This window comes from Podarcis melisellensis, assembly GCF_964234715.1.
Source record: "Podarcis melisellensis genome assembly, chromosome: 15".
Lineage (NCBI taxonomy): Eukaryota > Metazoa > Chordata > Lepidosauria > Squamata > Lacertidae > Podarcis > Podarcis melisellensis.
The window spans coordinates 257,696-284,378 of NC_138532.1; the positions used below are offsets into that span (position 1 = coordinate 257,696).

The following is a 26,683-nucleotide window of genomic DNA, read 5'->3' on the forward strand; positions in this document are numbered from 1 at the left end:
TAAAATCTGGGGTTAGGGGAACAGGGTAACCACACATTTACATTCTCTGCTGCATTTTGTTTCCACTGTTAACCCAACTGAGAATGTCAGCATGCTTAGGCTCCTCCTGAAGTGTTGCTTTCTCCCTTAAAAGCCTTGGTCATTTACTCCAGCCAACCTCCCAGTCTGCCTTTTCTCACAATCCTGTGAGGAGACATTAGTGATTGAATTTGGTAAAATGCATGTCAATCCCCTGTAGGTCTCTGATCATCTCCTCTCCCTACCTGCTACACACACACCGCAACCCCCTCCTGTTCCAAGCATCTCATGCAGCCACCATGTTCCTACCAGTGGATTTGGAAGGAGGAAGCCATAATCTTCAGAAATATGGAATCTCCTCAAAATGAATGGCAGCTGCTCTTTCGTGCACTCAGTGTTCACCTCCATCATTAACAGTGTTCAGCCAGAGTCAGGAGCTGATCTGGAAATGAAGGGCCTTTGCCGCACTGGGTGCTAGATTCAAATCGGCTACGGATTCAAATTGGTATGTGTTGTGCAGGCAAAACCTTTCCTTTGTGACTCTAGGTATCGAACCTTTGGACTGGGTGGAGCATCCTCAGTGACCAATGGTCAGTAAAGCCTAGTAAACAACATTGAAGGTTGCTGCTAAGTAGATCTAGATACAGGGTGGGGGGAGGGCTGGCTGCCAGTGGCCTGTTATAGGATCACCATACAGGGAAGTTAGTTTAGTTGGTAAGGAAAATGGCACGGAGTAATGCAGCAGCTTAGCATCTACTGTATGGACTGGTATCCAGTTCAAAACTTAGAATACCAACAATTAGCTTAGGCACCCACTGTAATAAGATGGGATGTAGCTGGCTAGGGTTACTGGCTAGGGTGTTTTTTTTAAAAAAAATAGATAAATTGCATGAAGATCTTTCAATTTATACTAGCCTCAGTTGCTGGTGCTTGTATCACCAGAGGCAACTTCATGTTTAGACTATTGCAATGTGCGTAGTCTCCCTTGCAGGGTCTCCCTTGCAGCTGATCCAAAGCCTGCTAATGGTGCAGAATGCTATGGGCCAGCTGGTTAGTGGTGCTGCTTACAGGGCACTTTTCACACCCATGCTAATGGATCTGCACTGACTGCCTCTTAGCCACTGAGCAATTTTTAATGTCTTGTTACTTACATACAAAGCTTTAAAGAATTCTAGAACAGATCACCTGAAAGACTGAACTGGTAAGGGTAGTAAGATCAACAAGTAGAACTGGGTTGGTCTTGCCATGGCCTAATGATTATTGGCTTCTGGTTATATGGAAGCGCCCCTCCCCCCCGGCACCAGTATTCTAGAAGGCTGTAATGTGAGAAGCCCCCTCTGTATGGGCATTTCACTGTCTTTTGTGGATGCATCTGCTTACACAGATATTATCTTGGTCTCTTGGCCAGAGCCTCCTGCTTTAATTACTTCAATGTTGTTCAACGGGTTTGTTTTTATTGTACAATTCAATTATGGATGCTTGTACTTAATTTTTTTAAGAGCCCAGGACAGCAAACAAGTGATAAAGCAATAAAACATTCAAAAATAGTATTTAAAACTATTCCAGTATAGATGCAAACTGGGAAAGATATTGCAGTAAAAAGACTTGTTGGAAGAGATGGCACCTAATATTCCGTGAGAGATATTCCAAGAAGTAGGTATGTCGACATTAAAGGTGCAATTCCTACACCATGTAGAATGGACCTCTTGATAAGATGGAATCTGCAGGCCATCATCTGCCGAGCAGAGCAAGTGGTTGCGAATATAAGGGGTCAGACAAGTTATATAGGGCTTTATACACCAAAATCATCATCTTGAACTTAGCCCTGTAGCTACTTGTCAGCCAGTGTAATTTTTTCAACAGCAGAGTAATGTGTTGGTGAAATCCTGCCCCAGTGAGTGAAAATTTGCGCCACTTGCAACTTCTAGGGCAGGCTATCTCAGTCCAGAAACAGCTGTAGCTAATTCACCAGCTGAAGCTGGTAAGAGGCACTCTTGGGCACTGAGGTCATCTGCAACGAAGTAACGAAGGTGGAGCCAGGAGCAGTCCCAGACTACGAACCTGCACTTTCAGGGAGTGTGCAACCCCATCCAAAGCAAAAAAATCACCCATTATCCAGAGTTTGTGACCACCCACTCAGTCACAGCACCTCCATCTTGCTAGGATTCAAAGTCCCTCATTCAGTGCACCACTGAGTCCATGTGCTGCTCCCATCTCACTCTGCCCATGCATGGCCTTGGAAAGAAGGTGCTGCTGCAGAGACCAGCAGCAAAAGCCCCATCCCCAGTCCTCCTAGTAATAACCACCACTCCCCTGGTCTTATAAAACTTTCTGGCCCACCTCTACCAGAAGAAGCACCATTCTCAGGCTGATCAAAGACCAGGTCCAGTCGCTCCCAGAAAATGTATCCTTCCCCCTCTAAGCTGAGCCCAACCACCCTCACTCCACGCAACCAGAGTGGAGGCTGGTCTGTAAGGGTGAATAGGGAACTGCCCCACCAACCTCGGCCTGGCTTACCCCAGTAGCTGCCAGCCTTTTCACTTGTAGCTAGTCAAAGGATGGCTCTGCTTGTCATTGCCTCTGGCTCCGCCCAGTGGCATAGCATGCATTGCCAGTGCCCAAAGATGGCGCAGGTGTTGCGCCCATCTGGTGGACTGAGCAGCTGGGCTGAGGGTGCGTGAGGAGCCTGTGGAGGGAGCCCAGGAGGCACATGGCTGTCAGCACTGCTGCTGCTGGTGGCGGTGCCTGCACTTCTTCTCAGTTTGGTGCTGCCTCCTGTCCTCTCACTGCCTCGGTTGGACAGCTTTGGCCACTGTGTAGGCTGGAGAGGACTATTGGCGTCACCACATGTGGTAGCGGCAGTGGAGAGCGTGGGGCCTGGAGAGCGGTGGCCCCTTCCTCTTCATCTCTCAGGGAATGGTGTGAAGCAAAGGATTGGAAAATGCATTCTGAGGCAGAGCAGCTTCTCTCAGAAAGGGGGGAAGATTCCCCCTCCCATTTCTAGTGGCTCAGAAGCAGAAAGAGACACATACACAAAGCAGATTAGACAGGAGATTAGACAAGAGAAGCAGAAGGGAAGGGATAGATAGCAGAGACGTCATTAGAGAGTGTGGGGGACCCTCCCTCCCCACAAACTAGGAGATCCGAATGTATTAGAGCACAAAGGATGCAGAGAGGAGGGGGGACTTCCTGTTGGCACCTAGGATGTTGCGGAAGATGGAAAGGGGAAGAATTAGAGTAGACAACTCTACAATCCCTCCTTGTGGAGGGAGGTGGCTTTTTGCTTGCAACCTGATGCCTGAATAAAAAGGACTATAAAATACAAATTGCTCATTAATTCTTATCTGTGAAGTCACTGAAGAGGGAAGTGGACTCTCCACACATGACACACTCCCTCCTCAGTGGGCAGCAGCAGCACTGCCCCAACTCCCTCCATCTCGGCCGGTGGAGGTGGAGGTAGAAAAACATGGGGTGGGGGGCAAGCTGGCAGGCACTTGCACTGGGAGAGCTCAGGGCTGCTCTTGCACACCCTGACATTGCCCACTAGCCATGGCCCATAACCACTGTTGCTGTGGAGAATGGCCATCGCATGGCAGCAGGGCATACCCTGGGGAAGAGAGGAGAGCATCTGGCTTGGAGCGTTGGCAGGTGGGTGCTGAGTCAGCGACCGGGCAAGCGGCTTGTGCTCCACCGCTGGCAGTCGCTTCTGGCACCTTCTTCCCTCCCATGCATGGGCTGCCCCATCCCCGAAGCCCCAGTGGGAGGGGGTTGCCTCCCTGCGGCTCTGGAAGGCAGCAGGAGCTCAGCCACATGGCCTGTCACCTGGTTGCACCCCTCTCAGAATTTTGCACCTGGGCCCCCGCCCTTCTGCCTCCCATGCTACGCCACTGACTCCCCCAGTTGTTGATCTCCCTGCCTTCCACCCAAACACATACTTCAAACTAATTTTTTAAGAACAAATACACTTTATCATAGAAACAAACAGAAGCAAGCAGCAGTCACATTCACAGCAGAAAGAAAGATTCTAATTAAAATATTTTCATGCATTGTACTTCATGGAGAGAAGAACAGGAACTTCTGTAACCTTTTGGCAAGCCAGGGCTTCTGCTGTCCTTATCTATACACTGTGGTGCAGAGCATAAAAAAAACAGAGCAGAGAATTACCAGGAATATACATCAAATATACTGCTTCAGTTGCTGTACCTGCTTCTTGTTACTACTGCTGCTATTACTATGTTATAGATTTTGGGGGAAGGGCCTAAACCCTAGAAATTAATGAATGGTAGGATTTTGATTACAGTGGTGCCTCGCAAGACGAAATTAATCCGTTCCGTGAGGCTCTTCGTATAGCGGTTTTTTCGTCTTGCGAAGCAAGCCCATTGACAGCTTAGCGGATTAGCGCTACAGCTGTCAAGCGGCTTCCAGCGATCAGCTGTTAAGCGGCTTATCAGCGGAACAGCTGATAAGCGGCTTAGCGGCTTAAGAAAAGGGCGAAAAAAGCGAAAAAACCCCGCGGGGGGATGCAAGATTTTTTTCGTCTTGCGAAGCAACCCCATAGGGGAATTCGTTTTACAAAGCGCCTCCAAAACGGAAAACCCTTTCGTCTAGCGGGTTTTTCGTCTTGCGAGGCGTTCATCTTGTGGGGCACCACTGTATTTGGGATGTTGAGAAATACAAGCTGCAGAGGAATTCCTGAGCTAGCCTATGCCAAGCTAGGTCCATTAAGAAACAATTCAGGGTCATTGAGAGCCATTGACAAGACAAGAAACCTTCCCACCTTCTCTCCACCTTGCCACCAGAGAAAAGGATTTGGAAGATTGCCAGGGAACAGGTGTGAGGAGACAGGAAAAGAGAGTTTTTAGCAGGGTGTTCTGGGAAGAAGGAAGACTGGAATCCATCTTGGGCAGGATGGCAGGAGGTGCAATAGATTCAAGTTACAAGAAAGGAGATTACTACTGAACATCAGGAAGAACTTTCTGATAGCAACAGCTGTTCGACTGTAGAACCTCAGGAGGTTGTGGACTCTCCTTCCTTGGAGGTTTTTAAGCAAAGGTTGGATGGCCATCTGTACGGATGCTTTAGATGAGATTCCTGCATTGCAGAGGGTTGGGTCCCATTTAACTCTACAATACTAGAGACCCTCCTAAGACCCTCTTGGGGTGTTAATGCTGTGATCTCCTCCATGGTTTTATATAAAGCATATATCATTGAGAACACCACAGTCTGTGCTGTCCCTCATTCTGAGGAAACTGAACCCTGGATAAAGGCCTGGAATCCCTGGAATCTTGCACTGCTCAGAGATTGGGGTGGTGTTCAATGCTATAAAGTACAAGCTCCACCCTAGAACCCCTTTAAGACAGAGACAACAAGAAATTAGAATACACATATAGGGTTATGTATAAGAAATCTACCTTGCAGTCTGTGGCTGATGAGCTTGTTGAGATCTAAATTGAAAAGGGGAGGAAAACACACTGTTCAAAAATAATATTTTAGGGTACATGAAGACATCTCCCAAAGCTTTACTACCCAGTTCTGCAGCCAGGTCACTGTGGGTTGTCATCAGGAAGCCAAGTGTATGCATTTGGCAGAATTTAACGGCAAAGCTGTACCACTTCAGAATAAAAAAATTCCTTCCAGTAGCACCTTAAGGTAAAGATAAAGGTACCCCTGTTCGTACGGGCCAGTCGTATCCGACTCTAGGGTTGTGCACCCATCTCGCTTAAGAGGCCGGGGGCCAGTGCTGTCCGGAGACACTTCCGGGTCACGTGGCCAGCGTGATGAAGCTGCTCTGGCAAGCCTGCACCAGTGCAGCACACGGAAACGCCGTTTACCTTCCTGCTATAAAGCGGTACCTATTTATCTACTTGCACTTAAGTGTGCTTTCGAACTGCTAGGTGGGCAGCAGCTGGGACTGAAAGACGGGAGCTCACCCCGCCACGGGGATTCGAACCGCCGACCATACGATCGGCAAGTCCTAGGCACTGAGGTTTTACCCACAGCGCCACCCGCGTCCCGTAGCACCTTAGAGACCAACTAAGTTTGTTATTGGTATCTGAAGAAGTGTGCATGCACACGAAAGCTCATACCAATAACAAACTTAGTTGGTCTCTAAGGTGATACTAGAAGGAATTTTTTTATTTTGTTTTGACTACAGCAGACCAACATGGCTACCTACCTGTAACTTGTACCACTTCAGGTTTTACATCAGGGGTGGAGAACCTCAGGCCCAGGGGCTGGATGTGGCGCTGTGGACCACTCCATCTGGCCTTCAGGACTCTCCTTGGGCCACACTCTTCATTGGTTCTGCTTGAGTGCTTTTGTCTGGCTTGATCCTCCCCCTCCCCCCATTGAACTGTGAAAATACATCTTGCTTCCCTGGATGGAAAGAATGCATGTGCTTGCATTTAAACCTCTGATTTTGTGTGTGTCAGGAATGTGTGACCTGATGTACAAAGATAAGAGTCACAGCTGTTGTTCAACCTACTTTCTGCCTCTGGCTATGCCCTCCACTAGCATTAGACCCTTGGAAACTGGCCCTTGGCTTCAAAATGGCCCCTCACCCCTGCTTTAGGTAATGGTGGGATTGCATGTTTGTTCCCCCATGTGTGTGTGTGTGTGGGAGGGGGAGTTTGAACTTTAGGAAAATTGCTTGTTAGGGAAGGCTTGTCTTCTTCCCCTAATCATAGACTAAAGTGTGAGTTCTCTCCCTGTGAGTCTTGAGATAAACTAAAGCACCAGACTGGATGCATTCACCTCACCACACTGAATCTGTCGGGGTGGGGAGTGTCATGTCTAAAGTACTGGTCCCCTCCTGCCAATAGGTGGGCAGAAGAGTAAGGAAGGATGTACCAGGGTTCAATGGTATGAAATGTGCTCCTAGGGAATCTCAGAAGCATCACTCAGCCCAGTCTGATACCTGAATCACAACTGGTTTATTTTATTTATTCCTTCCCCTCTTCCCAAAAGAGTCCAGGGTGGTTCCAGGGGTAGCAGCATCAGGGAGGTACCATGCAAGCTATCTCTGGAGGGGGAATCAGTTGCATAGTGTGGGGGGAGGGGTGGGAGGACATGGCCCAGGATGCATTTGTCTGAGACAGTGTAACTAGGTGCCCCCACAACAGGCTCCCTCATCAGAGTCTGGCTCCAGCGCATGGGTGAAGCCAAGATTTTTGTTGGGAGGGCAGGTCTTTTGTTACAGGGTGCAGAACCTCAGTTTGCTATGTCTTTTTATTGATTTTTATTGATTCGGAGGGGCAGCTGCCCCCCCCCCGGCTACACCCATGCGACAGCAAATGGAGGAGTTGCAGAGACAGCTTCCTCACACAATGGCCCAACAAATCAAGGGGTCAAGCCAGACCTAGGGTCAGAGAGAGGCTGAGGCATGTGAGGCACCTGGCGGCTTGGAAGCTCCAGCAGAGAGAGGAGAGTGGGCGGCAACACTGCTGCTCATGCTCCTGGACTGTGGTGTGCAAGTGCACCCCCTGCACTGCACTGTGCGCCAAGCCACAGGGGTCTCCCTCGTTCCGCCCCCACCCCCCTCAGGGGTGCCCATGCACAAAGCATTCACTCCACCACTGGTTGGGATGGTGAGAGGCAACATGCTGTGAGCTGGTCTACTGTGCAGTTGCAAGGAGGACAGCTGTTTATTGCCCTGGCAGCAGACTGAGAAACTGTATTTAGAGGAGAAAATAGGTAAGATAATATGCAGTGATAATATGCAGGGAAAATCATTATTAGTGGACCCCACAAAACGGAGGATAGAAGTCAGAGAATTTGGAGAAGTCTATGTTTTTGGATTGTATTTTTCTTTTTGTGTGAATGAAAAACTAAATTGTAAAACCAATAAAAATTATTATGTATATAAAAAAGAGAAAGGAACAACTGTGTGGGGTCGGGAAAAGTTGGGAAGCACATTTGCACCAGACGCACCAATTTGATCATTAGGCAAACAGAGCCAAGTTACCTTTTCATATCATAACCTTTTCCTTCCTCTTCTTCCTCTTCTGCATCTTCCTCCTCTTCCTCCTCCCCTTTCACATTTGAGAAAAAGTCCCTCAATTTTATGATCAAGATGACCGAGCCAATCAGGACAGGCAGGAAAAGGAAAAAGCTAATCAGGAGCCAGTTTCTTGTAGCTGTACCAACGTTGAGAGTTTCGTCTACAGTTGCAGCTAGCAAGGGGGAAAAAAATAAAAATAAGAATGTTATACACTCCTGCCAGAGTAGGAGTCAGAGACTTGGATCTGTCTTTCCTGCAAAGGTTGCAGGGGCAGGGGCCAAAGAACTGCGTTCAACTGTTGTTAAGTTTTGGACAGACCAACAAACTTAAAATTAAGAACTCACCAGGTGTAGACAGCATCCATCTTAAGAAAGAAAAATATGAAGCCCTGACAATCAGCTGGGATTGGCTGCACTAAAGCAGCCAAGGGGGCTGACAGAAGCACTTTTTCTGAAGAAGATGATTGTTGATGGCCCCTTTCCTGCCTCTCTCCACCTGGCCCTGACTGGCCTCATAAGGACTGCTGCTGCGGCTGCTGCCCAGCAAGGACTGGGGTGTTTTGGGGGAAGTTTTGCTGTTGTTACTGATATTAACTGATATTAACTTTTTGTATCTTTATTGTTCAGTTTGATTATGAAGCTTTTAATGTGTTTTATTTATTTTTATAACTACTTTGCTATATTTGTAACTATGTAAAACTTTCATATAGTAAGCCGCCTTGAGCATTGTTTTAACTGTGGAAATGCAGCATACAAATAAAATGATGATGGTGATGATGATGATGATAATGATAATGATGAAAAGGAGCCTCTTTGATGGTATGGTACTGAAACCATGTCTTCCAAAGAGGATGCTAAAACCACTGATCACCTGATCACCAGATTCATCAACCTCCTTTGCACTTGGACTGATGTCAACTGATACCATTATGACATCAGATGAATGACTGGTGGGTGGTTAAGCCCACCTGTCAGAGTTGGCCCAGGAGGTGGAGAAGATGAAGAACTGGCCAGATCCAGTTTTCCACTCCTGCAACAGACAGGGAAAATCATTTCATGATCAGCCAAGACAATCAGCAGTTGGGTGTTGGAGAGCTTGGGATGGCCTTACTGAGTCATCAACAGACACCCCTCATGATTGTTGTGGGTTAAACCACAGAGCCTAGGACTTGCCGATCAGAAGGTCGGCGGTTTGAATCCCCGCGACAGGGTGCGCTCCTGTTGCTCGGTCCCTGCTCCTGCCCACCTAGCAGGTCGAAAGCACGTCCAAGTGCAAGTAGATAAATAAGTACCGCTCTGGCGGGAAGGTAAACGGCGTTTCCATGTGCTGCTTTGGTTTGCCAGAAGTGGCTTAGTCATGCTGGCCACATGACCTGGAAACTGTACGCCGGCTCCCTCGGCCAATAAAGCAGGATGAGCGCCGCAACCCGAGTCGGTCATCACTGGACCTAATGGTCAGGGGTCCCTTTACCTTTACCTTTATGTGCCAAACAATCCTCCACATGATATATTGTTTAAAACTTTATTCTGCTTATGGACAAATATGAACTAAAATTAATAAAGTTATTTTTAAAAACAAACCAAGAAACCAACTCACCACTTCGAAATGTGCTGTCAATGCTTCCACCCAAGCCTCCTCTATCTTCCATCGTGCAGTCAGGGGGGGCCCATCCCATATTGCAGTGGCAATTTCCTTTATTGTTGCATACCTGGATTGCATGGGAAGGGGAGGAAGGAAGCCACAATAATTTATTTACCAGAGTCCAGACTTCCCAAGATAACCCTTTCAATGTTTTGGATTACTGCTTCCAACAGCTGAAGTCAACATGGCCATGCAGAATGGAGCTCAATGGAGTTGGAATCAAATCAAATCAAAACAAAACAAAACAAAACAAAAAGATACTTATTCCAGAGCCATAGCCCTCTAGCCAGGTTTTTTTTTTTGCTTTGTGTGAAGCCTCCAGTGGGGCACTATTGAGACTGTGTGTGTACACAAATGTGTGTGGGTGATTTGAGCCAAACTGGGTCTTTGACCCGGATGAAATAAAGCCTAGTTTTGCCCCTGCTTATTCAAAGATATAGAAAAATACAAACCCATTACAAAGTATCTTTTTATAATATGCTAAAATAAACAGATACTTAATCTAAAAAAAGAACAAAGGAGAAAACAAAAAGAAAAGTAAAACCTAAAGAAAGAGAAAGAGAAATAAAAGATTAAGGAAAAATTTTAAAAGATAAAAGGACTTCCAGCTCTCTGTCCTGCTGCTATATATAGTATTTACTCATTGAGATCAAACTATTCTATTTTCTGTCTTGTGTAAACTAGTATTTACATAAGAAATTTCCAATGTTTTCGCTAATTACATGTTAACTTTCCCATCTGAACCAAGTCATTCTGCATCTTTCCATCTTTGTGCATATAGCAATCTCCAATAATCCCATTGGAGTAATCTTCCATAATCCTTTTCCAGTTGTGTAACTATTTAACCTTAAAAAAAAGAATTCTGACTTCAGCTGAATATTAACCTTTAAAATCTGCTGTATCAATGGATGTATTTGTATGCAATATTTTTTAGCCTTTTTACATGTCCACACAGCATGAAAAAAAAGTCCCTTCATGTTCTTGGCATTTCCAGCAAACATTTAAAACATCTTTATACATTCGGAATAGTTTCTTAGTAGTTAAATATCAATGATACATCATTTTATGGAAATTCTCTTTACGATCGTAACACAATGTAAATTTTAAACCCTTAGTCCACATATGTTCCCATTGTTCCATCTGTATATTCTAACAAAAATTTCTTCCCCATTAAATCATGCATTTTTAAAATTAATTTTATTGATACCATTCACATACCATTCACATTAACACAACATACAGAAAAAGAAAATAAATTTCCATCACCGCCAAAGCAAAAAGAAGAGAATTAATACATCAACTAATAACCTTCAAAACATAAAATAAAAGTGGTCTTTTTCTATTGACCAGACTTCCCGTCTATTCCTTATTACAGATTCTGTATTATTTGTTCAAATTTAATATCCTTTGATCCATTCATAGGTTTTACCACATTCTTAATACTGCTACTGAAATTATTCAAATGCAGCAAATGACCTTAGACTAACTAGACTAATATATTTTAACTAACCAGACTAATATATTTTAAAAACTTCCCATTTTGAGATAAATACCTGTTTTAGTTTATTTTTTATTTTTTCTGACATGCTATCTAATTTCGAGTATTCAGCCAATTTGTGACCATTATAATATTGACGGGACTTTATCACTTTTCCAATTTGCCGCAATGAGAACTCTTGTGCTACCGTAGCATATAAGAAGATCTCTTTGGCCTTTTTAGGAATATCTGAATCTCTGATCCCCAAAAGCAAAGCTTCTGGTTTCCTATTGAAAAATATCTTTAACATTTTTTTCCAATTCTATGTGGATGTCCTCCCAAAATACCTTGAGTTCTTTACCTGGCTTTTCTTTTCACCTCCAGCAGTTATTTGAGGCATTTTTGAACATCTTGGACAATTTCCAGGGGGTTAAATACCACTGATGCTGCATTTTAAGAAAATTGTCTCTCAGAGTGTAACAGGCTGTAAAATTCCAGTTTGTTTTCCACAGGTTTTCCCACTGCTTCATTGTTATTGAGAACCCAAAATCCTGCGACCACTTAATCATAGCCGCTGTAACCTCCTCCTCCTCGACTTCCCAGTCAAGGAGGCATCAATATACTTTAGAAAGTGTTTTAATTCTGGAGTTCACCAAATCCGATTCAAATCTAGAGGTCTCAGTGGAAAAACCCTTTTGTTTGTCAATTTTGAATGTCTCAAATAATTGGTGATATTGAAACCAATCAAAAAGGCACTCTCTTATTTCCCCGAAGCTTTTTAATTTCAGTTGGTTATTATCCTCCTTTAGGTGTACTTTATATATTGGTCAGGGTCCCTGGGTATTTTTTCTCTTGACCACCCTCGCCTCTATTGGCGAGATCCACCAGGGAACCTTGGGTTCGAGCAGGTTTTCATACTTCTCCCAAACCGTCACTAAGGATTTTCTAATAATATGGTTTGAAAAATTTCTATGAACTTTTGCTTTCCCATCCGCTAAGTATGTGTGCCATCCCCATCGGTTATCATAACCCTCCAAATCTAAGAGGTCTGGGTACTGCAGCGAACACCATTCCTTTAACCAGATGAGGCAGGCCGCTTCATAGTACAATTTCAGGTCAGGTAGGGAGAAGCCTCCTCTGTCTTTTATGTCAATTAAAAATAAATGTTTAATTCTAGGTCTTTTCCCTAACCATAAAAATTTGGAAATTTCTTTTTGCCAATTTTTGAGGCAGCCCGCTCCACCCAGTATAGGGATCATTTGAAATAGAAATATTAATTTTGGGAGCACATTCATCTTTATAATGGAGATCCTGCCTAGGAATGACAATTTCAACCTGCTCCATATCTCAAGATTTCTTTTAATCTCGAGCCAAATTTTCATATAGTTATCCTGAAACAAATTTATATTTTTAGAGGTAATCCAAATACTTAACTATTTTACTTTATTGCATATCTTTAGGCCCAATGTTTTTTCTAACTCCTCCTTTTCGAAATTTGATACATTTTTCACCAGAATTTTGTTTTAATGGTATTCACTTTGAAGCCTGCTACTTCTCCAAAGAAGATTAATTTAGCCGATTGTTCCAATTAGATGGCATTTATTACTTTACAGAGATTTTCACCAAGTCCAATTTCTTGTATTAAGTTTTTCATAAACTTCCAGGAAATGTGGTCAAAAGCCTTTTCAGCATCAACCAACATTTAAAGCTGCAGTTTATCAATTTTACAATCTAGGTATTCCAAAAATTAATTACATATATAAGGTTGGATTGCATATGACGTCCTAGAAGAAATCCAGTTTGATCTTTATGAATTAAGTCATTTAGGACTGCTTTTAGTCTGTTTGCTATGATGTCAGTAAAGGTCTTATACTCATTATTTAACAAGGTGATGGGTCTATAGTTTGCAATAATTGAGGGATCTGTTCCTTGTTTATGAATCAGGGTGATGAAACTTTTATTCCATGAATTTGGTAACTTTCAGTTTTGTAAAATCGTTCATTGTATCTTTCACAGGTAAGAATAATGATTGCTCAAGTTTTTTATAATAAGTTGGCAGAAGCCGATCAGGGCCCAGTGTCTTCCCTATTTTGGATCTTTGGATTACTTGCTGCACCCCTAGAACGGTTATTGTTGAGTTGACTATGCTACCACTCAGTGGATTTGAAACTGGCTGACTGACCGAACCCAAAGGGTGCTCATCAATGGTTCCTCTTCATCCTGGAGAAGAGTGACTAGTGGGGTGCCCCATGATATTCTTGTAAAGAAGCTGGTAAAATGTGGTCTTGACTATGCTACCACTCAGTGGATTTGTAACTGGCTGACTGACCAAACCCAAAGGGTGCTCATCAATGGTTCCTCTGCATCCTGGGCCCGGTCTTATTCAACATCTTTATCAACGACTTGGATGATGGACTCAAGGGCATCCTGATCAAATTTGCAGATGACACCAAACTGGGAGGGGTGGCTAACACCCCAGAGGACAGGATCACACTTCAAAACGACCTTGACAGATTAGAGAACTGGGCCAAAACAAACAAGATGAATTTTAACAGGGAGAAATGTAAAGTATTGCACTTGGGCAAAAAAAAGGAGAGGCGCAAATACAAGAAGGGTGACACCTGGCTTGAGAGCAGTGCATGTGAAAAGGATCTAGGAGTCTTGGTTGAGCACAAACTTGACATGAGCCAACAGTGTGACGCGGCAGCTAAAAAAGCCAATGCAATTCTGGGCTGCATCAATTGGAGTATAGCATCTAGATCAAGGGAAGTAATAGTGCCACTGTATTCTGCTCTGGTCAGACCTCACCTGGAGTACTGTGTCCAGTTCTGGGTACCACAGTTCAAGAAGGACACTGACAAACTGGAACGTGTCCAGAGGAGGGCAACCAAAATGGTCAAAGGCCTGGAAACGATGCCTTATGAGGAATGGCTAAGGGAGCTGGGCATGTTTAGCCTGGAGAAGAGGAGGTTAATGTTGGGATTTCCAGGATACTGGATAAGTCTGCAGGCTTCAACAGGATGATGCAATACTCTACTGGGTCAGAGTGACTCAGCAGGAGTGTGATTAGTGTGATTGGCTGTCACCTGTTTTAAAAGGAAAGCCTGTTTAACAGTGGTGGTGGTGGTTGTGCTGTAGTGTGGTGGTGCTGTGGTGGAGAGTATTCGTTTGTAAGTACTCTGTATGGACTGTTTCTTTTGTAAATGCCTGTATATAGCTCACATTAAAAAAAGACTGCACTGGAAAAACCTGGAACTCTTAGTGTTTCGCTGAAAGCGCCGTGTGGAATACGCGGCAGGGTTATGGGCCCAGCACGCTTCCGCTGCGCAAGAGTACAGGTGGCAGTTATCTAGCCGTGGGTGCTGGAGGTAAGCTGCAGGGATTGAGCAGTCCAGAACTGGTGTGTTGCTGGAGAAGCTGACGGCCACGAACTACAGCACCTGGTCGGTCCGCATGCAACACTTCCTCAAGCGTGAGGGCCTGTGGAAGGTGGTGGAAGAGCCACCACAGCCCCCTGAGGAGGATGAAAAGGATGAGAAAGCTTTGGCCACGATCATCCTTGGAGTGGACGACAGCCAGCTAGTCTACGTAGCTGATAAGGTGACGGCAAGTGAGGCGTGGAATGCGCTCAAGGCTGTCCATGTGCGAGGGACAGCTGGCTCACTGATAACACTGACCAAGAGACTGTACCGGTGTCGGAAGAAACCGGGGGACTCCCTGGTAAACCATCTAAAATTCCTAACAGGCTGTTTCCAGGAGCTAGCCTTAAGAGGGCGGCCTGTGGGGGAAGAGGACAAAGTCTTTATAGTCCTGAGTTCCCTTGATGAGAGCTATGATATGCTGGTCAACTCCCTTGAGTCGGTAGAGACTGATAAGCTGACTCTGGAATACGTTACCGGACGGTTGTATGCAGAGGAGGACAGGCGTGCAGAGCGAAAGATGACCTCAGCCCAGCTGTTGGAGCATCCCAGAGGGAACAACAGCCGGGAAGAGCAGAGGTGTCGGGAGCCGGAGAAACAGCCAGGAGGAGCCCAGCCGGTGGTCAACAAAGTAAAAAGGTGTTTTTGCTGCAAGTCCAGTGGACATCTGCTGCGGGACTGCCTGAGAAAACAACAAAAACAGCAGAAGCACAGGAGGCAGCAGAGAGAGTCTACCGCTTGGGTGTCTGCAGATGGTCAAGAAAAGGAAGAGCTGTGGGTTCTGGACAGTGGAGCTTCTGAAACCTTTTGTAAAAGAAAAGGATTGCTAACTAATGCTAGGGCTTCAACAAAAAACATGTAAATCTTGCTACGGGTCAGAAAACTAATGTGGTTTGTGAGGGGGAGGTTGTGTTCCCACAACGGACACACATTCAGGAATGTGTTGTTTGTGCCTAGTTTGCAAAACAATCTCCTGAGCATTCCTGACTTGGCAAAAGCAGGCTTTGAAGTAAACTTTGTGGGAGATCAGTGCCAGATAAAGCAAAATGGGGCAGTGTTGGCAAATGCTAACCTTAGAACTAATATGTATGTACTGCAGTGTGAGTCTAAGGTTGTGAATGTGCAAAATGTCCCAACCCATGATATGTGTATTCATCTCCTGCACAGGCGTCTGGCTCATGCAAGCTATAAGGTGCTGAATAAAACATTGGAGTTGTGTGGGGGGATGAAAAACATAAAAAGTTGTGATAATTACTTAGACTGCAATATCTGCAAGGAGGTTAAAAGCAGGGCTTGCCCAGTAGCAAGAGCAAGCCAGAGAGAAACCAAAAAACCACTGGAGTTGATTCATGCTGATGTAACTGGTCCTTTTCCACCTAGTGTCTCCCACAACAAGTACTGTTTGATCCTAGGTAAAGGTAAAGGTACCCCTGCCCGTACGGGCCAGTCTTGACAGACTCTGGGGTTGTGCGCCCATCTCACTTAAGAGGCCAGGGGCCAGCGCTGTCCGGAGACACTTCCGGGTCACATGGCCAGCGTGACATCGCTGCTCTGGCGAGCCAGAACCGCACACAGAAACGCCGTTTACCTTCCCGCTGGTAAGCGGTCCCTATTTATCTACTTGCACCCGGAGGTGCTTTCGAACTGCTAGGTTGGCAGGCGCTGGGACCGAGCAGCGGGAGCGCACCCCGCCGCAGGGATTTGAACCGCCGACCTTTTGATCGGCAAGTCCTAGGCGCTGAGGCTTTAACCCACAGCGCCACCTGCGTCCCACCTGTTTGATCCTAGTGGATGACTATTCTAGATTTGGCTGGGTCTATCCATTAAAGCAAAAGTCTGACGTTGCCCAAACTTTGAAGTTCTGGGTAAGAAGGGTAGAAAGGCAACTTGGCGAAAAGGTGTGCTCTATTCAGACAGACAGGGGAGGAGAGTTTATGGCAAGCTCCCTAAGAAACTGGTTGCGTTCCCAAGGGATTAAACATAGGCTTACCAATGTGGCGACGCCTCAGGAGAATGGAGTAGCAGAGCGTAGGGGAGGTGTCTTGCATACACAAATGAAAGCATTGTTAGCAGATGCAAATCTCCCAATTAAGTACTGGGCTGAGAGTATTAAGACCACGAATTATATTGGGAATCGCTTGTGGTCAAGGGTACTAGATGACATACCCTATAAAATTCTCTATAACAAAAGTCCCAGTTTGCAACATTTGAGAATCTTTGGGACAAAGGCGTGGGTTGACATACCTGTAAAGAACCGAAGAAAAGGTGGGAAAAGGGCACATCAGTTGCTATTTATTGGGTATGAAAGTGGTACAAAAGCCTACAGGTTTGAAGATGATAAAAATCTTTTGAGTTATAGTCGATCAGCCAGCTTTAATGAGCAAAGAAATTTGGCCCAAGATACATGCAAACCTGCTGCCAGAAAAGGTTTTACTGCCGAGCATACCTGATAAGGCAGTTGAAACAAAGCTGAGAACTGGCAGCTCTCCCAGAGAAACTGAAAGGGAGGAGGTAAAGGTTGAGCATTTTTCTCCAGCTGCTAGCATAAAGCAGGGGAGAGAAGAAAGTGCAACAGGGACAGGAGGAGGTAGATCTACAGAGTCAATGAAGGTAGTCCTGAAGGCAGTCCTGAAGGTAGCCCAGGGGGTGAGATTAATGAACCAAGGAGGTCTACAAGAAGTAATAAAGGTCAACCTCCAGACCGTTATGGGTTCCCAGCCACCATAAAACAGGTTTGTGTAACTGAGCCAGAAAACTTTGAAGAAGTGCAAGAGTTACCTACTCTAGAGAAAGAGGCGTGGTTAAAGGCAATGCAGGCAGAGTATAACTCTCTGCTAAACAACAATGTGTTTGTCCCTACAGAATTGCCTGAAGGTAAAAAGCCCCTAAGCTGTAAGTGGGTTTTTAAAGTGAAAACGTTGGCTGATGGTAGTTGTCAGAGGAAAGCCAGGTTGGTTGCAAGGGGCTTTACACAAAGAAAAATGATACATTATGATGAAGTGTTTGCCCCAACAGCAAAGGCTGAAACAGTAAAATCCGTTTTAGCAATGTCAACTCTGAGGGGGTTAAAAGTTAATCATTTTGATGTTGCCTCAGCATATCTAAATGCTCCTATTGACGCCGAGGTGTATTTACAGCAAATACCAGGTTATAAGCTGGACAAAGACAGCATGGTGTTAAAACTGCAAAGGGCACTATACGGTTTACACCGAAGTGCACGTCTATGGCATGAATGCATAGACATAGTCTTCATCATCCAACATCTTGAAGACACTAGCATGGGGAAGGCTGCCATCTTCAGTTCTTTTCCCATCTCACACATAGTAATCTCTCAGATCTGGTTGTTATATGCCCCCTCCCTCAAGCAGGGCTCCACCAACTTGACTAGCAGATGGCAATTCAACAAGACCTGCTTTTATACCTCCATTGCAGCTGTGACAGAAGCCCTCCCAAAACTGTGGCTCACTATCCTAACACCAGGCAAGCCACTATCTGTGACCTCTCAGGAAGACAGACAGTTACTTTTTTCCAACAAAGGGTAAATGCATTTGAGATGAGTGCTTCCAAAGAATGTTTGATGAAGCCCAACTTTCATCCTGACTACTCCACTCACTCCATATATTTCTGCCATTACAGGATTGTTCTGGAAATGCCAGGATGCTTTTCTGTGCTTCGTCTGCAGTTGCTGTCTCTGTTCAATCAGGGATGGGGAACTAGGTCCAGCCAGTGGGCCTGATCCTTATCTCCCCAACTTCAAGCAGGTCAAATCTGACAGGTGCTCTCTTGGCAACAATCAGCTGGTTGTTGGGGCTTTGCTTGCAAAGTGCCACACACGGAGTGAGGCAAGCCCTGACCAACAGTTTTGGTCCCCGACAATTAGTTATACAAGCTGTATGAAGGCAGAGCAACACAACACCTTGTTGTAGCAGCCATGGGGAACTGATTTCCCACAATCACTTCCTTCACTGAGCATCATCTTCACTGCACACTGGATACAAGTACAAGCAAAGGTTCGGCCCAGTTAAACTGCCAACACCACCCATGGGACTATAAACAAATTAAGTTTGCTTCTGCTAGAACAGTGTTTTTCATTGCCTAATCTGTCTGGGTAATAATAATAATAATAATAATAATAATAATAATAATAATTTATTATTTGTACCCCACCCATCTGGCTGGGTTTCCCCAGCCACTCTGGGCGGCTTCCAACAAAGATGAAAGATACACTAAAATGTCACATATTAAAAACTTCCCTGAACAGGGCTGCCTTCAGATGTCTTCTGAATGTCAGGTAGATGTTTATCGCTTTGACATCTGATGGGAGGGTGTTCCACAGGGCGGGCACCACTACCGAGAAGGCCCTCTGCCTGGTTCCCTGTAACTTGGCCTCTCGCAGTGAGGGAGCCGCCAGAAGGCCCTTGGAGCTGGACCTCAGTGTCCGGGCAGAACGATGGGGGAGGAGACTCTCCTTCAGATATACTGGACCGAGGCCGTTTAGGGCTTTAAAGGTCAGTACCAACACTTTGAATTGTGCTCGGAAACATACTGGGAGTCAATGTAGGTCTTTCAAGACCGGTGTTATATGGTCTTGGCGGCCGCTCCCAGTCACCAGTCTAGCTGCCGCATTCTGGATTAGTTGTAGTTTCCGGGTCACCTTCAAAGGTAGCCCCACGTAGAGCGCATTGCAGTAGTCCAAGCAGGAGATAACCAGAGCATGTACCACTCTAGCGAGACAGTCTGCAGGCAGATAGGGTCTCAGCCTACGTACCAGATGGAGCTGGTAAACAGCTGCCCTGGATACAGATTTGACCTGTGCCTCCATGGACAGCTGTGAGTCCAAAATGACTCCCAGGCTGTGCACCTGGTCCTTCAGGGGCACAATTACCCCATTCAGGACCAGGGAATCCCCCACACCTGCCCGCCTCCTGTCCCCCCAAAACAGTACTTCTGTCTTGACAGGATTCAGCCTCAATCTGTTAGCCGCCATCCATCCTCCAACCGCTTCTAGACACTCGCACAGGACCTTCACCGCCTTCACTGGTTCTGATTTAAAAGAGAGGTAGAGCTGGGTATTAAGGGAGTTGCAGTCCAGCAATACCTGTGAAGTGTATGTGGGTTCTGACAAGGCAAGACACAGTGATAACAGCAAGAACCTTTGCCATTCACCTTGCCCAAGAATGGAAGCGTTATGTACTGAGTTGAATAGGATCCAAACTGCAGCAGTCTGATTGGTCCTAGAACAATAGGATCCAAAATGCAGCAGTCTGATTGGTCCTAGAACAATGCAGCAGTGTGATTGGTCGGCAGGAGCCACCCAATCCAGCTCCAGATAGAAGTGAATCCACAACCTGATTGGCCTACAGGAGAAGACCCGAATTAGCCAATCACGTGCAGCCCATTGTGTAAATAATGTATATAAAGTAGATACTTTGAGGGGACTTTTTGCCGCAGCCCTCAGTGGTGGCTCGTTGAAATGCCTTCTACGCAAAGCGGCAAGCCCCTGGGGAAACCATAACTGGGTTTGTGACCTCTCTCCGCCAAGCCGCCTGGTTCTGCAACTTCTCAGAGTTGGAGAACATGCTTCGTGACCGCCTCGTCGGTGGCCTGAAGGATGAGAAGCTGCAACGACGCCTCTTCGCTAAGAAGGACCTAACGTTCCAGGTCGCTCTGGAGGAGGCCCTGGCAACGGAAGCTGCCGAGAGGTCAACGCAAGAGGCACGGCCGAGCTTGCCATCCCAACCGAGGGTCCACCACGAAGACCTCACCGACGACTCAGGATCTGACAGGGAGGAGGTGCACCGAGTATAGCAGCGCACTCAAGCAGCACACATACCACAGCTGCCTCGGCGAGAAGGAGGGAACTGTGCAAGCTGCGGGGAAAGTCACGAGAGGAGGACCTGCCATTTCCACAACACAGAGTGCAGGCAGTGCAGAAAATCGGGACACATCGCCCGGGTGTGTCGGGCTCAGCCCACCTGACGCCAGGCATCAGATGACCAATCCAAGAGCCCCAGGCCCTGGGGCCCAACGCACCAAGGTAACTCAACGGAGCTCACGGACTTCAAGGGATACCAGTTGCCCCACCCCAACGTAGAAAAAAATTAGGTAGAGGTACAGATAGAGGGGCCCCCGTGCCGCATGGAGCTTGACACGGGTTCAACTCTATCCATAATCTCGGCAAGGACCTTAAGGAAACTGTGTCCTACTGGGTTTCCCAAACTCAGGCCGGCCGCATTCACCCTCCGGGACTTCCAGAAACGTAAGGTCCCCACAATGGGGGTGGGGACCTTCAGGGTGCAATATCGAGGGCGGATGCAGCAACTGGACTTGCTTGTGGTCAAGGGCCCCTACATTAGCTTACTGGGATTGGCATGGTTTGGACCACTGGGGCTAGCCGTCACCGGGGTGAACCACACTAGTTTACAAGTGGACGTGGACGCCATATGCAAGGAATTCCCGGGGGTTTTCGATGGGAAATTGAGACAGTATATGGGGGCCCCCATTGCTCTACAGCTTGACCCCGCAGTATGACCTGTCAGGCTCAAGGCCCGCCGGGTCCCGTTCGCCCTGAAACCCCGCATAGACGATGAATTTGACCAGCTCGTGGAGCAAGGAGTGCTGGAGCCCGTGCCTAATGCCCCCTGGGAAACCCCAATCATCACACCCATCAAGCCTAATGGTTCAGTCCGCATCTGCACAGACTACAAATGTACCATAAACAAGGCCCTCACGGCCAACGCATACCCAGTGCCAGTGGTCAGCCATTCCTTGCCACCCTGGCTGGGTCAAAAAAATTTGGCAAGCTGGCTCAAGCATATCAACAGCTGCCAGTAGATGAGGCCACAGCAGAGGCACAGACAATTGTGACGCACAGAGGAGCGCTCAGGGTAAAGCGGCTGCAATTCGGTGTCAGCGTGGCACCAGGCATATTCCAGAATCTAATGGACTCTCTCCTTAAAGGGATTCTTGGTGTCACCCCCTTCTTCAATGATGTGTTGATTGCGGGGCCCACACCAGAGGAGTTTGAGGACCGCCTCCGCACCGTTCTGCACTGTTTCCAGACAGCGGGTCTCAAGGTGAAGCGGGAAAAATGTCTACTAGGAGTGCCTCAGGTAGACTTTCTGGGATTTATGATGGACGCAGAAGGGGTCCGCCTGACTGGGGACAAGGTACGGGCCATTTGTGATGCCCCAGCACCCAAGAGCAAGACTGAACTTCAGGCCTTCGTGGGACTATTGAACTTTTACCATTCCTTCCTTCCCCACAAGGCGGCGGTAGCGGAGCCTCTACACAGACTCCTGGACGAGTGGGCCTCCTGGCCAGCGCCAGAAGGCCGCATTCCAGGCAGTCAAGAACTTGCTTGTCTCAAACTCGGTCTTGGTACACTTCGACGAGAGGCTGCCGGTGGTGCTAGCATGCGACGCCTCGCCCTATGGCATCGGCGCTGTCCTGGGACACCAATTCCTGGATGGAAGAGAGGTACCGGTGGCATACTTTTCCCAGTCAACGCAACCGAGCGGAACTACTCGCAAATCGACAAGGAGGGTCTGGCAATCGTGAAGGGAGTAAAAAAATTCCATGATTTCTTGTACGGGCGGCCCTTTACCGTGGTGACTGACCACAAGCCGTTGCTTGGCTTGTTTGCCCCCGAAAAGCAGACCCCCCAAGTTCTGTCTCCTCACATCCTCAGGTGGTCAATTTTCCTTGCCAGCTACCAGTATGCACTGATTCACCGCCCTGGGAATCAGTATGCACTGATTCACACGCCCTCGGCAGGCTACCACTACCGGAAACAGGCCCTGACCCAGCACCTGCACAAGAGGTTATGAGCCTGGAGCTGTTTCCCGACCGCCCTATTCAGGCACAAGAGGTTGCACACAATTCCAAGAAAGATAAGATAGGGTCATCTCCCGGGTCCTGGACTGGGTGTGGAGGGGATGGCCCAGCAGCAGCCCCGGGCCAGAATTCGCCGGCTACACAACCCGCAAACATGAACTGTCGGCCCACAAGGGGTGCCTTTTATGGAGAAGCAGGGTCGTTGTTCCCCAGCCCCTCCGCAAAAGGGTCCTCACAGCCCTACATGAGACATACCCAGGGGTAGTGAGAATGAAGGCCCTTGCCAGGAGTTATGTGTGGTGGCCAGGGATCGACGGAGAGTTAGAGGCCTGGGTCAAACACTGCCAGGCCTGCCAAGAATCCCGCCCAGATCCCCTAAGGGCCCCAGTCCAGTCCTGGGAGTCTGCCCGAGCACCATGGTCATGCCTGCATGTGGACTTCGCTGGCCCCTTTCAGGGGAAAACATTCTTCATAGTGGTGGACTCCTACACCAAATGGCTGGAAGTCGCACTGGTACCATCCACTTCCACGTCCACAGCCATCCGGGTACTACGCAGGCTGTTTGCAACCCACGTGCTCCCTGACACTCTCGTCTCAGACAATGGGACTGCATTTACGTCAGGAGAATCCCAAACCTTCACAGCGCAGAACGCCATCCGCCACATCCATTCGGCGCCATTCCACTCTGCCACCAATGGCCAAGCAGAACGCATGGTGTGGACCACAAGGACACCCTCCGCCGCATGACGCAAGAGGACTGGCCGGAGCCCCGCTGAACTACTAATGGGTCGGCGCCTTGCAATCAGATTGGACCGCCTTCACCCCGATAGAGCTCAGGATGAGGTAGTGGTGGGGGAAGGCAGGAACCCCCGGACCTTCATGGGCCAGGATCCAGTGTACGCAAAGAATTTTGGGGCAGGCCCAGCATGGGTACCCGCCACAGTCACCAGGGGCACTGGCCCTGTGTCGTACGAGGTGCTAACGGATGGGGGGCAATGCTGGCGCCGCCACTGTGACCAGATATGGCGACGATTCCCGGGAGAAAACCAGGAAGGTTTTCCATTTGTAGAAGGCATACCGGCAGGCAAAGTGCATCCTCAGCCTCAGCATTATTGAATCAAACATTGTATTGTTTAGCTTGGCTGGGGCCACCAGAGCCTGGGCAATCTCAAATGTAGCAGGCCCACACACTGAACAGCATAGCCCGCTTCAGTTCGGGGACAGTCACCTTATTGACTATGAGGAAGAACTCAAGCCAGGTGGCATAGGAGTCCCATTTCCCTGTAACCGTGGTGTCAAATTCCTCAATGCGGCCATGGGTGGCAATGATATTCGCTCTGTGTGATCTGCCTTGTGGCTGCAGTCAGTGATTTCAGCTCAGCTGAGGCGAAGGTTCCCCAGCAGTGATTTCAGCTCGTGGAAGCTAGCCAGGGCTGTATACCTAGCCTAGCATCCCACCTCCATCGCCAGTGAAGTGTAGGTGGGTTGCCACGAGGCAAAACACAGTGATAACAGCAAGAACCTTTATTGAACTACATAACTGGGAAACAGAAGCAAAGTAAGTGCTTATATACATTTCTGGAAACCTTGGCCACTCCCACTCCCAACGTGATTTGCTGTCTAAACTTCCAAGCTGTGAATCGCGACTCAGAATTCAAGGGGCAATGGCAGCGGCCCAAATCCTGAAATATCTGTGATTGGACATCATGTATCGAATTAGAACACAGGAGCTCACACTCAAGCTAAGGCAAACACAGACCACTGAATACATAGCAACCTAGGGACACAAGGTTCAAGAATACCGTACTAGAGGTCATTAGACTCCTGGCTCCACCCCTTGACCTGTCCTAGGTTACACCACTGATTCTACCCAGATGTCAGGTTTTTGAAAGCCAAAGGTCAGCAGGTGTGATGGGAAAATACTAGATCAATCTTTTTTAAAAAAATGTTATAGGTATCTGCACACCAGCATTGGTATCAGGATTCTTATTCTATCTTTATATTATTTTGTATGTTGCTATCCCTGTAACTTGTCTCATTCTGGCTGAGTAAAGAGATGCATAAATTGAATAAAAGGAGCTCCTCCTAAGCTGCTCCTTGAAAAACTGCTTTTCCCATGTAGCCCTGGAGAAGGGATGACTGCTAAACATATTTGCAAAGCAATATGCCACACTTCTGATACCATTAGGAAAATAATGTTGCTTTTACTCACTCCTTTCCTGTTGCACTTTTTCACTGGATCACAAGTTGTTTTTAATACAGACCTATCCACACATTTCTGGGTCATGCAAACCTAAAAAATAAAATTGGGACCACTTCAGGCAAAGACGCAGCCAGATGGAATAATAGCCATGAGAGACCTTTGCCCTTTGAGGCTGGACACACATACATACCTAAGTAACTGACAGAGGAGACTGGAGGGGAGACAGATTGCATGCAGAGGGAAAGAGGGGGATTGTACACCTTTTCCATATACCCCTATCATTTCCATTTTAACAGGTAATATGCATTTATTATTTCTATTTGTATGCTGCTTTCCTACATAAATGTGCCCAAAGTGACTCAGAACAGAACAGCATAAATGCATATCAATACAGTGGTACCTCGCTTTACAAACTTAATCCATTCTGGAAGTCCGTTCTTAAACCAAAGCGTTCTTAAACCAAGGCGTGCTTTCCCATAGAAAGTAATGGAAAATGGATTAATCCGTTCCAGACTATGAAAAGCAACCTCTAAAACAGCAATTTAACATGAATTTTGCTATCTAACAAGACCACTGATCCATAAAATGAAAGCAATAATTAATGTTCTGTACTATAAATAAGACAGTATTGTAGATGATAAAAATTAAAATAATTATTTTTTCCTTACCTGCACTGATGGTAGCCATAAAACGGAAAACAAGCCACAGTCACTAAAATGAAAAAGTTATGCAAACAAAAACGCAAAAAATAGCAAAAACAAAAGCATCAAGTATTACCTCAGAACACTGCAATCAGAAACAGAAGGCTTTAATTACGACGGGGGGACGGGGACTCAGATGAGCAGCGAAAGGGGAGAGGTGGGAGGGGAATGGCTTAAATTAAAATGGGGGGATGCAAACGAGCCGTGCAAGGGCAGAAGTGGGAGGGGAAAGGCTTAATTACTATGCAGGGGACTCAGATTTGCTGCACAACCGGAAAAACGGAAGCTCGGGAGCACGTTCGGCTTCCGGGGCAAAGTTTACAAACCGGAACATCTACTTCCGGCTTTGCAGCATTCGGGTTCTGAGTTGTTCGTGAACCGGGCAGTTCATAAACGGAGGTATATCATTACACTAACATGTCATATCTGCACTATACAGTATGCTACCACTTTAAACAATTATGGCTTCCCCAAAGAATTCTGGGAGCTGTAGTTTTGTTAAGGGTGCTGAGAGTTAAGAGATCCCTACTCCTCCCACTCCAGAGCTATAATTCCCAGAACAATGTAACAGTCAATCCCTCTTTCCAGAAAATTGGGAATTGTAACCTCCTGAGGGGTACAGGGGTATATCATATAGTGACAGGTTGGGAAGTCTGTACAATGCATGATAAAAAAGTATGTTGTGTAAATAGAAAACTTGAAAATGTGTGTGTGTGTGTAGCTTTGATGACTTTAAAAGGGACTGAACAAATTCATGGACAGATCTAGCCAGCGGCAACATGGAGAGACAGCACGCCACTGAATATACCAGACTTTTGCAAATGCACATCCCATTGCCTTGCTGCACCACATCCCAGAGCAGTTGTTTGCTCCAGTTCACTTTTGCAGGATAGAGACCCCAACATTCCTGGCAATTTGTCCACACCAACAGAACTGCACTATCCTGACCAGAAATCAAACCTGTTGGGACTGCTTCAGAATCCATGCTTCAGACGCTTACCTTATTATCCCCACAGATGGAGCCATCACGAACCAAGAATGGGTCCTTCACTCCCGGCCCTTTCATGTAGTCCAAAGTGACACATAAGCGATTCTGCACCTTTGCATAAATTATCGCTGCATTTTCGATAGCATAAGGCTTTTTACCTGGATATTCACACACCAGCTTGCCACACTTGAGGTCCCTGCAAAAGAAGCATGGGTGTGTGGGAGGACTCACAGGTGATATCAGATGCCTAGAATAATGAATCTCCCATAACACAGCTATTGGAGAACCTACAGTGTTGGTTCATTGCCAGAATTCCTGAAAAAGGGAATTGCATGAGCATAGCTCAAAACAAGCCTTATTAGGAATGGCTGAAGGAGCTGTGTATATTTAGCCTGGAACAG

The 26,683-nt window shown here is 46.8% G+C and overlaps 2 protein-coding genes and 1 long non-coding RNA gene across 10 annotated transcripts in view; 1 reads left to right on the forward strand and 2 right to left on the reverse strand.

Moving 5' to 3' along the window:
- Positions 1-3,311, reverse strand: part of LOC309358182 (indoleamine 2,3-dioxygenase 2-like) — a 74,254-nt gene extending 70,943 nt beyond the window's left edge. For 2 of the 6 annotated variants that reach the window (XR_014163356.1, XM_081891078.1), the window contains exon 1: positions 328-937. Coding sequence is in view for 4 of the 6 variants with exons in the window: in XM_081891078.1 (XP_081747204.1) it covers positions 328-429 (102 nt within the window). In the remaining 2 variants the exon portion in view is untranslated. Of the gene's footprint in view, positions 1-327; positions 941-2,520 lie in introns of those variants that run through there. The other 4 variants (XM_081891082.1, XM_081891079.1, XM_081891081.1 and 1 more) reach the window with 4 other exon arrangements.
- LOC309358312 overlaps positions 1-26,683 on the forward strand; it is a 367,127-nt gene that overhangs the window by 28,419 nt on the left and 312,025 nt on the right. The gene's annotated exons all lie outside the window — the stretch shown is intronic.
- Positions 3,956-26,683, reverse strand: part of LOC309358117 (disintegrin and metalloproteinase domain-containing protein 2-like) — a 51,530-nt gene continuing 28,802 nt past the window's right edge. For all 3 annotated transcript variants that reach the window (XM_081890938.1, XM_081890939.1, XM_081890937.1), the window contains 6 exons: positions 26,295-26,478; positions 24,603-24,683; positions 9,614-9,725; positions 7,982-8,189; positions 5,430-5,462; positions 3,956-4,142 (listed from right to left, as the gene is read on the reverse strand). In XM_081890938.1, coding sequence (XP_081747064.1) covers positions 4,136-4,142; positions 5,430-5,462; positions 7,982-8,189; positions 9,614-9,725; positions 24,603-24,683; positions 26,295-26,478 — 625 coding nt within the window. In that variant the 3' untranslated portion in view covers positions 3,956-4,135. The remainder of the gene's footprint in view (positions 4,143-5,429; positions 5,463-7,981; positions 8,190-9,613; positions 9,726-24,602; positions 24,684-26,294; positions 26,479-26,683) is intronic.